Here is a 13,494-nt window from a genome sequence, read left to right as displayed (position 1 = left end):
GAAATGGCCACGACTCATTTGAAAAGACTAGAGCCATATTCTGTATAGATAATCGCATTAACAACAAAAGTAATCATCTTAAACAAGAGATTTGACAATCAACATAGAATCTAATCTAATTTACTCAAAAAATTAAAAAATATATATATAACCTACGATGATATTCTAGCAAGGTAGTTTGAATACCAAATAACTACTCTCTAATTTAAACCAAAAATGCTCGATCTCAAAACGTGAATCACCTTTCTGCCACGTCATAACTGAAATTCTTGTTACATCTTCCTCGGATCCCAATTGGATGTATTATCTGCTGCTACGGGAGTCTCCTGAGAGATTATTGATCGTCATCGCTGTCGTTGAAATTTTCCAGTTACGTAAAATGCCTCAGTATGCCCAACAAACAATGGTATTTTCCGGTTAATTAGCTAAACACCACTTCTCAAAGTCGTCACGATGGATACTAACTCTTCCTTGCTCACCTTCACCCATGCGCCATTGATAAGCAATCTACCTTCAATGGGGTCCGGCGATTGTCGCAAATTGATTATATGAACTTTCTCAGGGGATGGCCTTAACTTTTTAGCAGCTCTTCCATTGCTCAGCAGCGGCTCGTCATGAGAATCAGAATCACCCCCATCATTGTCATGGTGATTATCAACTAATTGCAAATCATCTGTCGGAATTGTTTTCTCTTCTAATCTATTGTCATCTACCAGATCAAGAATGGGGAGAACTGCAGTGGAGCTGAATGAGCAGGGCACCATCCCGATAGGACACGGAACCCACGACTTTGCAACGGTCCATATACTCGCTTCACCTGTATCGCAATTCAATGAACCTAAATTTTTTAACCTTCTTTTCTCTAATCGTTGCTTGAGGAATTCGAGCTTCTCTGCTGCTTTCTTGATTGAATCATCTTCTTTTAACAGCATAGGGTCTTCAGTGGGCCAATTCTGCAATCTTAGCAAAATGAGCTTCTTAAGCTTTTCTTTTTGAGTATCGTCTTCAATCATGTCAAGAAGCATTGATACTGAATCTGCAAGATACTCGTCGCCAAGGAATGACAAAGTAAGACACTTTCTGAGGAGCTTTTGAAGAGAAAATTTCGGGACGGCATTTTTGTCCGAAGAGAGGGCTCCATTCTCATTAATGAGGGATATATCGCCAGAATCCTTTGATGCTTTAAGTTTTGTAACAAGCCAACTAACGAGGAAGCATAAGTGGTTTACTTGAGATGGCTCTGTCTGATATTGGAATGGAAGTACATGACTCCCCTCTGCAGAAGTGAGAAGAAATAAAGCTATGAAGCTATCCATCTTCGCAAAATTAAGAGAAAAAAGGAGATATTTACATATACATTCCCTGCAAAAGAATATCTATTTACATGCATATCTCTGCAAAATCTGGATTTTCATGCGTGACCTTTCAAAAATGTGTTTCCATGTGCTTACAAAAGTAACCACCCTCTCGGAAAATCTTTTGCTAATGAGAAAAAGAAGTTCCATCTTGAATTAGATTACTTTCTAGCTAAATATGAGGGTAACTTTTTGACAGAAACTGCACTTCAATGGCTAGTTTACATGGGCATATATGTAAATAGATGATAAGGCAGGGATGTATATGTAAAAGCCAAGATGAAATGGTCGAAACCGAAAAAGGATAAAAGTACATAACAATAACATATAAATTGGGAGACTAGTCATGAAAGGTCAAATGGAAATAACGTTAGGCTGCTCAGAACACAAAAAGGGATACAAGTACACAAGTAAATGGACGAATTAGCAAATAGGAGAGGGTTAGAATGCGAAAAATACCATTCTTAGATCTCAAGGATTCTATGGCCTCGATCTTTTCAAGGACCACCTTCAGTAAACTAAGCAGTAACCTCGGTTCCTTGCTTGAGAGTTTAGTAATGATAGTTTTCAGAGTATTATTTGAAATCGCGAGGAACCTTGAATCACCATTATCTGGATTCTCTGAATGTTGCATGGGGCCGGCACCAAAGAAATCAGGTGCTTGAGACTGGAACAGCTCCAACAGAACAGAAACGACTTCCAAGGAATATGTAGCATAAAGTCGAGTGATGATTTTCACTGTCCTAGAAATCTGCTTCCCAGAACCTGCAACATGGGGATCGCAAAATTAATATCCACCATAGATGTTATGTAATACCAAATTTGCTGGCTAATATTCAAATTAGGATAGAAGCATTAAAAGGGTGGGATAAACAACCGCAAAAAAAGATGTCCAATAAGGAATAAGGATGGTAACTAGAATTGGTTTACGAATAGAATCCTAATTTTAATCAAGAATCCAGTTCTAGCCCTTTTTAAATTTGCATTCTTTGATTATATATCTTAAGAAAGATTCCACAGCCATTGAAATGTACGAGTTACAGAAAAACAGGGTCGAGCCATACCATTATGCCACTTAAACCAGATACAGTCTGATTACTCTTATATTATATCTACTAGTGGTAAATAGATCCATAAGGATATGCGATCCATAAGGATATGCACAGAGAAAAATATTAATTCTCTACTACTCTATCAAAAATTTAAAATGCATTAGATTTCTAGCGACTTCAAAAGAAGATCAGGTATTAAAGCATGCCACGGGATGTTAAACTATTTTGGTATGTACACTCAGAAATTTTTGGAGCAGAAACAAGTTAACTAGAAACTGCTGTTAGCATTAGTACCGCTTGATCTAGAAGAATGCAACCTTCCAGCTACTTGGGAAGAAAGTTTATTACATGGTACAAGCAAACCAGACCTCTTTGTACCTACAAAAGTGAAAGAATTCAATCATAGGAAATTAACAATAGTACACAAACAAGCAAATGAAGATTTGCTAGCAAGAAATGAAGCTGAAACATGCCTAGAACCACACCTTTAGAGGGGGAAAAAAAAAAAAAAGGAAAGAAAAATGTTTCATTAAGATATTCCAAACACTGTCAATAATTCATGGTAGCTTCCCGATACTAAGTGTCTAGAGTTTTGCTGACGCCTAACAAACAGACTTTAACATGAAACCAAAAACCATCTTCGAGACTCGAGAGATAGAATCTTGATCCGTCCTAATGTTGTCATACAAGAAATATAGAAACCTTCTATTTCCAAAGTGCAAAGAAGTATCTCTGTCTACACTTTTCAACTTTCGAGTTATCTTGGAATTATCTTCTTTCATATTAGAACATATGACGTACAATCATAAGGCGGCATGAATCAATTATCAAAAAACAGCAAAGGCTATTATGCATTGCACCAAATTTTTTTTTTTACTATTTTTTTGCTCTATAGGAAGTTAATTTCACCATTTGTCTAAAGCTACCTAAGCACCTCTTAAACGTTCTTTATTTCTCCATTATGGCACTGAGTATGTTACAAAAAAAAAGTTTAAACATCACAAAACTGGTCTTTTTCCTGAAATATGGTTTATGTACTTACGATTGCCTTTGATTTCTAAACTCGATTTTTTCACATTCTTGATCTTCAAATAGTAAGCCATCTCACGCAATCTTGTTCTTATCTCTACCCTTACATCCGGAATTGCATTTTTCTGGGGCTCCCAGTAATTTGATTTCAACCAATCAAGTGCCTGAGCAATAATTGCAAATAATGACGTGGATAGATTATTAAAATTACCCAAAGAAACATTAAGAAAAAATAATTAATACTATACACAGAAAAAAAGTAAATTGATCTTTTATGAGCAAAAGATCAAAAAGCACCAGCAAATCGAAAGGTTTCGACCAAGATTTAGCTTGCTCATTTAAGAAATGCAATGCGTCAACATACAATAACAAGATAACTGTTTTGAATGCAATAGTAGAATTAATATAAGGGCCTAATACATCAGAAAAGTATAAAGATCAAAATCAACTTGATCTTCAAGTGAACAACACAAAGAAGTCTAAGGAAACAAATCAAACAATCAATGAAATAAGGGCTGAATATTGACACCCAAAAGCATCGAAACAAAGAACTAAATGAGCAACACAAACCCCATTTTATCAAATAATACTGACAAATTAACTATGTCAAGATGGAGAAGGAAAAGAATAACAATTCTACCATTCCAGGGTAAAATTATACATTGATATCATCATGCATGGGTTAATTAGGGTTGAAAAACTAATTTACCTTCATACTGGCCAAACGCACCAACCGCAGTGAAGGAAGATCACGGTGTGAACTCTCTAAATCATTCAAACCGAGAATAAAATGTTATACAAACCAAGATTAATTAAAACTGACTAAAGTCTGATTTGGAATCATAGAATATGGACAATTCATATTATTTTTAACGGAAAATATTATATATGCAAAAATGAAGTTCACTAACCATGACGAATGTCGACCAATACTCGTGGTATACCAACTGCATCAGCTAACTCAGATATTGAGCGCCCTGTTTTCTTATGTGCATGCTCCACATAACAATTTACAAGCCTTAAAACCAAAAAAGGAAAAAAAAGCTTGATTAGATTGGTGCCCTTTGCAGCAGATAAAAACACATTACAACGGACTGAATTAAAACAGTACTATAAACCAAACAAAAGGTTCAAAGACTAAATTACAGGATCTCAAGAGTCAAAAGTACAGGGACTATCAATAATTACATTTCACCTAAAATAACTATAAATCTTCACATAAATACATAATATAATTAGAATGTAGCAAATGAATAAGAAAAGTATCTACCTATGTATGCAAAAGGACACAGATTTACCATTAATAGCTTCAAATTTTTACCACTAAATGAACATCAAATGAAATAACTACAGGTAGATGTTCTAAGGAAAAGGAAAAGATAATGCGACGAAACTGATAAAAAAAAAAAAAAAAAAAAAACCCCACACCAACCTCATAATTGCCATGCTATAGAGGCTCGCTAGCATCTCCTCTGATGTTAGAGCATCATCTACTGGCCCCTTTCTACAAAACCCAACAGGGGGAGATGAAAAAAAGGATTTTTGAATCAATCTAGGATCACAAAATCACTTACCAACAACTGAATCAATCAAAAATACTCAAAACAAAGAATATTGATCAACTTCGTACCTAAAAAAGGGATCCTTTTGCTGAGCCTCGACGAACGCGGCAGTGACATCGATCGGGATCGGAAGGGAACCCCTACTCCGCCATGCCGAGATCTTCAGAAACCACAAAACGAAGAAAAGGTGAGGATACCTCGGACTAGGATATAGGGTTAGGGTTTAAGGACAAAACTCTTACACGGCGGAGCGCGGCGGCAACGGAGTCGGGTGAGGAGGAGAAGAGGTGCTCTCGGACGAAGTCCCATTGGTCCCAGCTCGACCATGGCACGAGCTTGTATCCCGAGGAGAGCTCTCCCTCGGAGCCCATCACCTCGAGCTCCTCCATTGTCAACGAGGAGAGGAGAGGAGAGGGGAGGGGGACCTTAAACCCTAGGCTTGGCTCGGAAGAGGAAGAGGCCGATTCAAGCCCCAAACCCTTTTTTCTAATTTAAATTTTTTTTTAATCTTTTTTTATTTTGTTTTAAATATTTTTGACTCGTCACCAGTAGGCCCTGGATCCGAAAGGCCCTAAACCCGGCCCATTTTGCCTGCAACTGAAGATAAGCCTCTAATCTAGTGGGCTTTACGGGTCCGGCCTAGTCATGCGGGCTAAGCAGTGCTCGATCCAAAATCCGACCCGTTTGACACTCCTCCTCGAGGCTCGGTCCATTTGGTGCAACGTTACTACGGTCTACGGAAGTGAAAATGTTTGGATACCCCCTCAACTATAGGCAAATCTGAGAAACCTCCTCGGGCTTAGTTTTAAAGTAAAATATGTAGAACTTACCACAACTATACTTTTTTGGACCCGACTATCTAATCTTTAAAATATTAATTTATCATCTAATCTTTTAATTTATTTAATTTGAGCTAATTAGTAATTTTTCTTACTTTTACAGTTTGGTTAGTATATTAAACATAATTTAAAGGTTTTGTTAATTTATTAGCTTAAATTATGTATCAAAAAATCGTAAAATTATTTAAATTAAATAAATAAAGTGAAAATTTGGATGCTAAAATAAAATAAAAAAAATTTGGGGTGGCGAGTTAGAGGAATTCTGTGCAATTTCATTACTTTGTAGGGTTATATAGGCAATTAAACCTATTCCGTCCTATTTACTGAGTTTAAAATCTAAAAAGTGAGATTTTTGGAAGGAAACGAAGGGCGAAGACGACGACAATGGCGGCCGCGCTGAGACCGGCGATCCTCCGACACCTACGCATCCCCGTCCAAACCCAAACCCTAGATCGCTACCGACCCCTCCTCCTCTCGCCCTTCGACCCCCTCCGCTTCTCTCCGCTCCGATCCATGTCCTCCCATGGCGACGAGCACCTCACGAAGGAGGAGGTCGTGGAGCGCGTCCTCGACGTCGTCAAGAGCTTCCCCAAGGTCGACCCCTCCAAGGTCCCGCCAATCCAAACCCTAACCCTGATATCTCCCCTTCTTCTCCTTCGTCGTCGTTATCGCTCTCCCCCCTCACCGTTTTCGATCGATCGATCGATCGCAGGTGACCCCCGAGGTCCACTTCCAGAGGGATCTGGGACTGGATAGCTTGGACAACGTGGAGATCGTCGTGGCGCTGGAGGAGGAGTTCAAGCTCGAGATCCCCGACAAGGAGGCCGTGCTGATCGACTCCTGTGACCTCGCCATCGAGTACGTCGCGAATCACCCCATGGCGGCTTGATCCCGAAATCGAGAACGATGGGTGCGTTTTCGTTTTCCTTGTAATTTGTTTCATCTCCTTTTGTTAGGACTCGATGATCTTCGTGTTTACCAGGTCCTCTTTTCCGAGAATTGAACCTTGGAATGGATCGAAAATAACCACCTTATTTACAGAACAAAAGCGCTTGAAGCTGTAGAATTGCATAAAGTTTGAATTTTTGCAACAGTACTGTGATGTTGATCTTAGTTTGCGGCATCAATGTGGGATTTGTTGTTGTTGTTGTCTCTTCTTGTTTCAGTATCTTTTCAGCTTACTCTACATTTCAGCTTCTCTGGTTCTTTAGCACTTTTAGTGTGCCTTGAAGTATATGGAGTGTATTAGAGTTCCCTTTGCTCACATTGCTCACAGGAGGAATAGAAATTTGATTCCTTTAGTTACTATGTAACCTAATTTTCTTGTGACTTAGTTTTTCATCGAACATAATGACAAGCTAGTCATTATATCTTCCTAGTAGTTCGGAATCTGCTGTATCGTCCATGGCAATGTTAATCTTCTTGGAAAGTGAAAATGTTCGTTCTGTTGTTCAACTAATCGAACCTGATACTACCTTTCAACTTGATATGTCGGACTTCTGTTTTATTTATAGGGAGCTTTTGGTAATAACCGAGGAGCATTGTCGAGATAAGTTTGGTCATTTGCGAGGGGCCACTTGGTCTGGTCCTCTCGATAGTCGTTTTATTTGCCTAAATAGTGGAGAATCGAATTTGTGCTGAACTTAGCCAAGCCTTGCCTAAACCTTTTCATGGATAAGTACATTAGCAAATAATCATAATACTAGATATGCCAATTCTTCTTCGTCGTATCAGTTTTTCCTCTTTGTTGATGTATGTTCCATTATGCACCTTTTATCTTACAACTCTGATCATATTTCTCTCCTTCCGTATCAGCCTTATATTCTTATCACATCTTCCTCTTTAACCTGGTCCCCTTTGCCATGCTCTTAACTCTGAAAGAGAGGAGGTTTATAGTTTAACTTAAACAGACAATAGGCAATCTTTCTAGGCAATCTTTCTAATCTGTTACAATTCATTGAATTTGTTACTGTTTTCAAGGTACAATTAGCCTTAAAACAGAAAAGGTGGTTCTGTAAGTGATCCCTGTTAATTAGCAATCTACTGAACCTGTGATACTGTTTCAATTTTGCTGCCAGTTTGCGCTAAACCTGATGAATAGTGAAAGCAAAAAATCACCTTGTATGCCATGATCACTAGCCTTACTAGTGCTGGAAATATTGTTTTGAAATTGGATCACTTTATAGAGGTCTTGGAGGGCTTTTCGAATTCAGTACCCACAATATATTGAAGGAAGAATCTGGTTAACTCTCTTGAACTTTATCTTCTTGCGATTTTACTTTGTTGAAATATTAGATAGAAGTAAATATTCAAGTTGAGTCTCTCTTGAAAGGCTTCATTTGTTTTCCTCGAAGCAGACTGCAGATGGATGTTTTCCTCCAATATTTTTAGCTTATGATATAAAAAATAAGGCTGCAATAATGCTCCTCCCTTCCGTCGACTCTTTAATAACATGATATTTATCCACCTGGATATGTAGCTTGCAGCGGTTTTCACTACTTGTTTTCCCCCGTCTTTTGATGATCACGATTTCTATTACTGGTGGATTATGTAGCCTTATTGGATCTTTGCGTTGCTTTGATCCTTGCTTTCGCAAGCCAGAGGATTTCATGATCCTTCATTCTTTCATGCTTTCGTTGTTGGTTATTCCATAGTTGAACCAAAAAACTATTATTGTGTTATGGTGATCTCAGTTGTTCCTAACAGCATAGTTTTATTAGGCCATGAAGAACTTCAGAGTGCCCAAATTATTATACATGATGAATACTTGGATTATTTTTTTTTTCTGATTCTGAAATAGCCGGATATTACTCTGATCAAAGCTCTTTTTTGCCAGATGTCAACAAGGAACAAGGAAGCTATGATTTTGTTTAAAATTAAGGTATCTTGCATAGGGTTATTCCTACAAAAAGTGTTATTTCGTTGAACTCAAAAGTAAGAACTAGGGGATTAATAACCTCTTGTTAACGATTTAACACTTTATATACAGAAAAAGTCAAAAAAAACTGACCAGCTAACGTATTATGAGGGAGAAATCAGTTTGAGTTGGTGGTCTTGTGCTTTTGCATCGATCGCATCAGCAAATGGGTTGATGCATTGTCCTATATAAGATTTTGGCATTTTGCTAAGATTTATCCTTTGGGTTGTCATATTTCTAAAACCTCTTCTTCATAATGATTTTGATGAAGAAAAGATTCTTATCATCTATGAATTGGAAGCCCATTTTCATATGTTTGAAAGTGATGGTACTTTGTGTTGTATTATTTTTGCAGCAATTTGATGCATAAGAAAAACCTCCAAGTATTTCACCTTCCCAAAGTTAATGGGATGGATTTTCACTTTGGATTCCGTAATGATGTTTTCAGATCACTCATCCACACACACAAATCCCAAATGATGTTTTCAGATCACTCATCCACACACACAAATCCCAAAAGTCTGGTTTACTTTCGCAGCAGCCTCTAACAGGTAGAGGGTGAGTAATGCATAAAAGCAGAAAGACGGACGGCGTACAGCAGATGAAAATCCAATTTGGATCTCTTAAAAATGAAGTCACAGATCGACCAAAATCCCTAATACAAAAATATAGGGTCATGCAGTCTATCATTACTTGTCTCGGTGAAAGATAACTTTCAACTCAGCTTCACCGTCGGAATGTTATCATCTACAGTTCTACTGTTAAGTTGTACAAGTGATAAATCAGTCAATAAATGTAACTCAGTGAAACCAAATAACGAAAAGCGATGGTTTTACACATGCCGCGTTCTACATCTCGCCACATTCAGCTATTACACAAGCAAGTTTCGGCCGATTGTTGGGTCCAGTCGCCACATTCTCAATCTTTCTGACAACAAGAAGTCCTTCCCCCAAAACCCTCTACAGTAAATTTTGATCACATAGCCATTAAAATGCAAAAACATTGATATAGTAAGACATGTTTAACGAGAAGTGATATCAACTCATTAAGATATAATTTAAAAGTAATAACCGTAATGAGAACATTCAAAATCTACATAGATCATAAAATTTCACAAAAATAGAAAGTAGTCTTGGCTATCACTAAAAATCTAAAAAAGCAAACTTACCCCAAAGACCACATGCTTATTATCTAGCCACTCGCACTTTGCACATGTTACAAAAAACTGCAGAAAACGATGAAAGGAGAAACAAATTACATAAAGGAAAGAGTAAAGATATGAACACATGATAATAAAATTAGGACAAAACTAATTCTTCAACAATGTTGTTGTTTTACCAGCTTAAAGCCCGAACAGATTGAATTAGCAACACTGAAAAGACATTGTTGTCCTACAGACACCCAATTGCAACATTTACTAGAATTATAATCAGCTAATAGTATACCTGACATCCATTAGAGTTTGGCCCACTATTTGCCTGCCAATAAGAAATAAAACATTAGAATTAAAGAGTACATTAAAAAAAAAAACATGAAAAGTGTTAAGACGGTAAATAACTGGAGCAGTCAATAGAATAAAGAGTAAAGGCTACGATTGTCGTCCTAGAGTAACATATCATGTCTGCACATGCACTGTTTCCCTTCCACTTTTTTTTTTTTTTTGCAATCAATACACAATTCCGATGTAGCAAGAACTGATGTTTTCAAGGCAATAAGCTGTGGATTGAATTCCATCTTCTTTCTTCCACATCCCATAAAAATGGGACTGGAAACTATCTTTATGTTTCTATAATGAAATGAAATGTAAATAGATGGGAGAGAAGTGGGACTTAGAAAAGATATAGAGATCCAAAAAGGATGGGAAGCATCAAATTGAACACTGTTTAACAATGGTTTTCACATACCATAGAAAGTAGACCAGGTCCAGTATGCTTTGCAATGAAGTTCTCATCCTCAAACTTACTGCCATAGATACTTACACAGCCACTGCCATCGCCCTGAAAAGTGAAAATCCAACAATTAAAGCAATGTAGCTGGTATCTACCATCTGAAGGCATACTTGTCAGTTCCTTGTTTTCAGATGCAAATTCCTGCAACATTGAATCCAAGATAGAAAACCTGTTTCCGAACTATGGTAGATGGCAGTTCCTTAGATTGATTATAAAAAAAGATTGAAGCGAATGCCTACCAAGTATCTTATATGGTGTGTGTTTGAGCTTATTATAAAATTGAACAAGTACTAAAAAGAAACTTAGAATCATCATGCATTAGCAATTCATGCACGATAATGCAGGAATCATACATATGTTGCACTATGAAGTTAAAACAATAACAGCAGAACCTTAATAAATGGTATATACATTGTCAAAGAAGAGAATTTGATGAACCGTATGATGATATACACAATCACCCTAAAGCTTCAGGATTAGGTATGTTAAAAGCACAAAATTTTTCCAAATGTAAAAAAGATGATAAACAAACCTTTAGGAAATCACCCGCTTGAATCATGAAATCTTTTATAACTCGATGAAACTGACATCCCTTATAACCAATTGGTACTCCACCCTTTCTGCAAATCACGTATCATGTTCTTTTAAGAAGAGCATTTCACAAAACTACAATACATCTGCTTTTAGGAAAATACGAGATATTACATTTCTTTTATTCTTCAATGTCCATAAAATTTATAAGCCGTCGACAATTTGGCTGTCGACAATTTGGCCCAAATTTCAATTAATTCATTTCTAACGCTGATATTGGCTTAACTGCCGATACCAATGGACCAAATACAACATGTAGATAGTTAAACTTCTAGCCATCTGTTCCACATGCTTACTTATGTCTCCACTTTCACAGATCAACAGGATCTGATCTGGGAAAGATATTTAACTAATACCTTTCACAAGATACATTTTGAGATCATTCCCTAATACCATATGCATGAGTTAAAACTTTGTTTGGGATGTAATAACTAATAATCTCCACCAAATAGCCAAACCAAGGAACTATAACTGCAGCATCATACACAGAACAAAATAATCCTCATTTTTCAGTCCAAAGAACTCAAAGAGTTAAAAGGCCTTTCACTCTAAATCTCTCCAACTTAAGCAATTCACCAATTTCATCTCTTCCATCTTTGTTAAGAATCCTAGTATCTAACCCTAACATCCAAATATCAAAAAGGAGCAGTAGTAGTAAACATTTGCAATCAATACTTAAAATTTATCAAACAAAAAACCTATATTAAAAAAAAAAAAGGTAGAGTTTTCATAGCAAAGAGGATCCAATTCCCCGTACCTGTACTCGCCCGTACAAAACTGCCTACAATACAAAGGAAACAAAACTAGGGTTAGTGTTTCCCATTTCCCTCGATACAGAGCAGGAAGAGGGCGAGAGTAGCGATCCGATACCTGAAGTTCTCGGCGGTCTTGGGGGCGAAATCGGCGAAGAGCTCCATCTTGATGCGCCCGGCGGGGATGGTGCCGATGGTGACGTCGAAGAAGACGATCGGGTTCTTAGGGTTCGGCGGCCGCTGGTGCCACTCCACCGCCACCGCAGGAGGAGGCGGCGGCAGCGGCGGAGCGGGAACCGCCGCGGCGGTGGCGGCGCCGCCGCCGGCGCCGCCGCTATTGTTGGTTCCCGCGGCGGAGGCCATGGGGGAGACGAGAGCGAGGGTTTTCGGGGCTTTTGTGAGTGCGTGTTGAGCGCCAAAGCTCTCCCGTAACGACGATTCTAGGGTTTTGATGGCAAAAGTACGTAAAAATGTACAGCGAAACCCCTAAAAGTCAACTGATTTAAAATACACCCCCGATCTAGGAATTCTTTTAAATAAACCCTTGAAAATTTTACAATTTATTAAATGCTCCTATTAAAATTTTATTTGTTCAAATAACTTTATTTTATCCAACTAAGCATCTGTGTGAAAGAACAACAGGAAGAGAGTAAGTTGACTAAATAAAATTTTGGAAGAATTATTTGATTAATTAAAATTTTTGAAAGATTATTTAAAAAGCCCCTATCTACTTTTTTTTGTAAACAGACAACCATTTTACCTAAATTCGTTCAGAAATTTCTAAATTAAAATTTTGTTAAATCGTAGTCCAATTAAATCCTATTTTATTTTATTATTTAATAAAAACACAAAATTTTATTTTAATGTGTTTATTTTTTAAAAAAATTATACACATTTATATAGTAAAAAAGATATTATAATGAATTCAAAGAGAAATAATTTGCGATTTTTCATAACGTATATTAACTATAAATGAAATCTCATCAAATTCGCCTCAAATTATGCAACGCGAATTTTGCGCGTCTATTGGCTAATATTTTATAAAAAAACAAAAAACATAAATATAATTTTTGTTTTCGTCTTTCATTTACGTAGATCAATTCTCAACCACATAAACTATTTGCATGCCTTATTTTCCTTTTTTTTAATTCTTACTGATACTTAATACCCACCAACTATAATTTTTTTGCCACAAATTAAGAAAGATCTTGTGTTCCTTAGCTCAGATTAATTTTCCTAATTGTTTGTTGTGGTTGCGTATTTCTAACCGCTTGAGTTTTTTAGACTAATGATTAGCGTCAACGATCTGATAACTGGTATAGAGTCAGACGTCATGAGTCCGATTTTCACATTTTGTACAGGTGCTGGAAAAGGGGTTGTTGACTTAAAAAAGGCTAACATCCTGTCCTGTGACGGTAAGCCAGGTTAGGCGAGTCACGTACGAAATT

The 13,494-nt window shown here is 37.2% G+C and overlaps 3 protein-coding genes across 3 annotated transcripts; 1 reads left to right on the top strand and 2 right to left on the bottom strand.

Moving 5' to 3' along the window:
- On the bottom strand, nucleotides 243-5,461 carry LOC109728207. The gene is made up of 9 exons (XM_020258569.1): nucleotides 5,241-5,461; nucleotides 5,067-5,158; nucleotides 4,869-4,940; nucleotides 4,348-4,454; nucleotides 4,146-4,201; nucleotides 3,450-3,600; nucleotides 2,702-2,785; nucleotides 1,815-2,120; nucleotides 243-1,276 (listed from the first exon to the last, which is right to left on the bottom strand). Exons 1-9 carry the CDS (start codon nucleotides 5,385-5,387, stop codon nucleotides 426-428), a joined length of 1,866 nt encoding a protein of 621 aa, XP_020114158.1. The 5' UTR covers nucleotides 5,388-5,461; the 3' UTR covers nucleotides 243-425.
- LOC109727915 (acyl carrier protein 1, mitochondrial) lies at nucleotides 6,181-6,992 on the top strand. Its single transcript, XM_020258128.1, has 2 exons — nucleotides 6,181-6,446; nucleotides 6,550-6,992. The coding sequence occupies exons 1-2, from the start codon at nucleotides 6,222-6,224 to the stop codon at nucleotides 6,724-6,726; spliced, it is 402 nt and encodes a 133-aa protein (XP_020113717.1). The 5' UTR covers nucleotides 6,181-6,221; the 3' UTR covers nucleotides 6,727-6,992.
- On the bottom strand, nucleotides 9,348-12,505 carry LOC109727914 (peptidyl-prolyl cis-trans isomerase CYP22). The gene is made up of 7 exons (XM_020258127.1): nucleotides 12,165-12,505; nucleotides 12,052-12,075; nucleotides 11,236-11,323; nucleotides 10,659-10,751; nucleotides 10,200-10,232; nucleotides 9,923-9,979; nucleotides 9,348-9,713 (listed from the first exon to the last, which is right to left on the bottom strand). Exons 1-7 carry the CDS (start codon nucleotides 12,407-12,409, stop codon nucleotides 9,603-9,605), a joined length of 651 nt encoding a protein of 216 aa, XP_020113716.1. The 5' UTR covers nucleotides 12,410-12,505; the 3' UTR covers nucleotides 9,348-9,602.

This window comes from Ananas comosus, linkage group 23 (assembly GCF_001540865.1).
Source record: "Ananas comosus cultivar F153 linkage group 23, ASM154086v1, whole genome shotgun sequence".
Classification (NCBI taxonomy): Eukaryota; Viridiplantae; Streptophyta; class Magnoliopsida; order Poales; family Bromeliaceae; genus Ananas; species Ananas comosus.
The sequence above is the reverse complement of the archived record's forward strand: the minus strand, read 5'-3'. Positions and strand labels throughout refer to the sequence as shown.

Bases quoted from the DNA above. Each gene is read 5' to 3' on its own strand.
- LOC109728207 (XM_020258569.1), bottom strand. From the start codon at position 5,387: ATGGAGGAGCTCGAGGTGATGGGCTCCGAGGGAGAGCTCTCCTCGGGA. The intron at 3,601-4,145 runs GTAAATTAGTTT...ATTATTGCTCAG, and splicing joins TGCGTTTGGCCAGTATGAAG to GCACTTGATTGGTTGAAATC. The intron at 1,277-1,814 runs GTATTTTTCGCA...TCACTTCTGCAG, and splicing joins ATCCTTGAGATCTAAGAATG to AGGGGAGTCATGTACTTCCA.
- LOC109727915 (XM_020258128.1), top strand. From the start codon at position 6,222: ATGGCGGCCGCGCTGAGACCGGCGATCCTCCGACACCTACGCATCCCC. The intron at 6,447-6,549 runs GTCCCGCCAATC...GATCGATCGCAG, and splicing joins CCAAGGTCGACCCCTCCAAG to GTGACCCCCGAGGTCCACTT.
- LOC109727914 (XM_020258127.1), bottom strand. From the start codon at position 12,409: ATGGCCTCCGCCGCGGGAACCAACAATAGCGGCGGCGCCGGCGGCGGC. The intron at 11,324-12,051 runs GTACGGGGAATT...CGTGATTTGCAG, and splicing joins TTTTGTACGGGCGAGTACAG to AAAGGGTGGAGTACCAATTG. The intron at 9,980-10,199 runs GTATACTATTAG...CGTTTTCTGCAG, and splicing joins CAAACTCTAATGGATGTCAG to TTTTTTGTAACATGTGCAAA.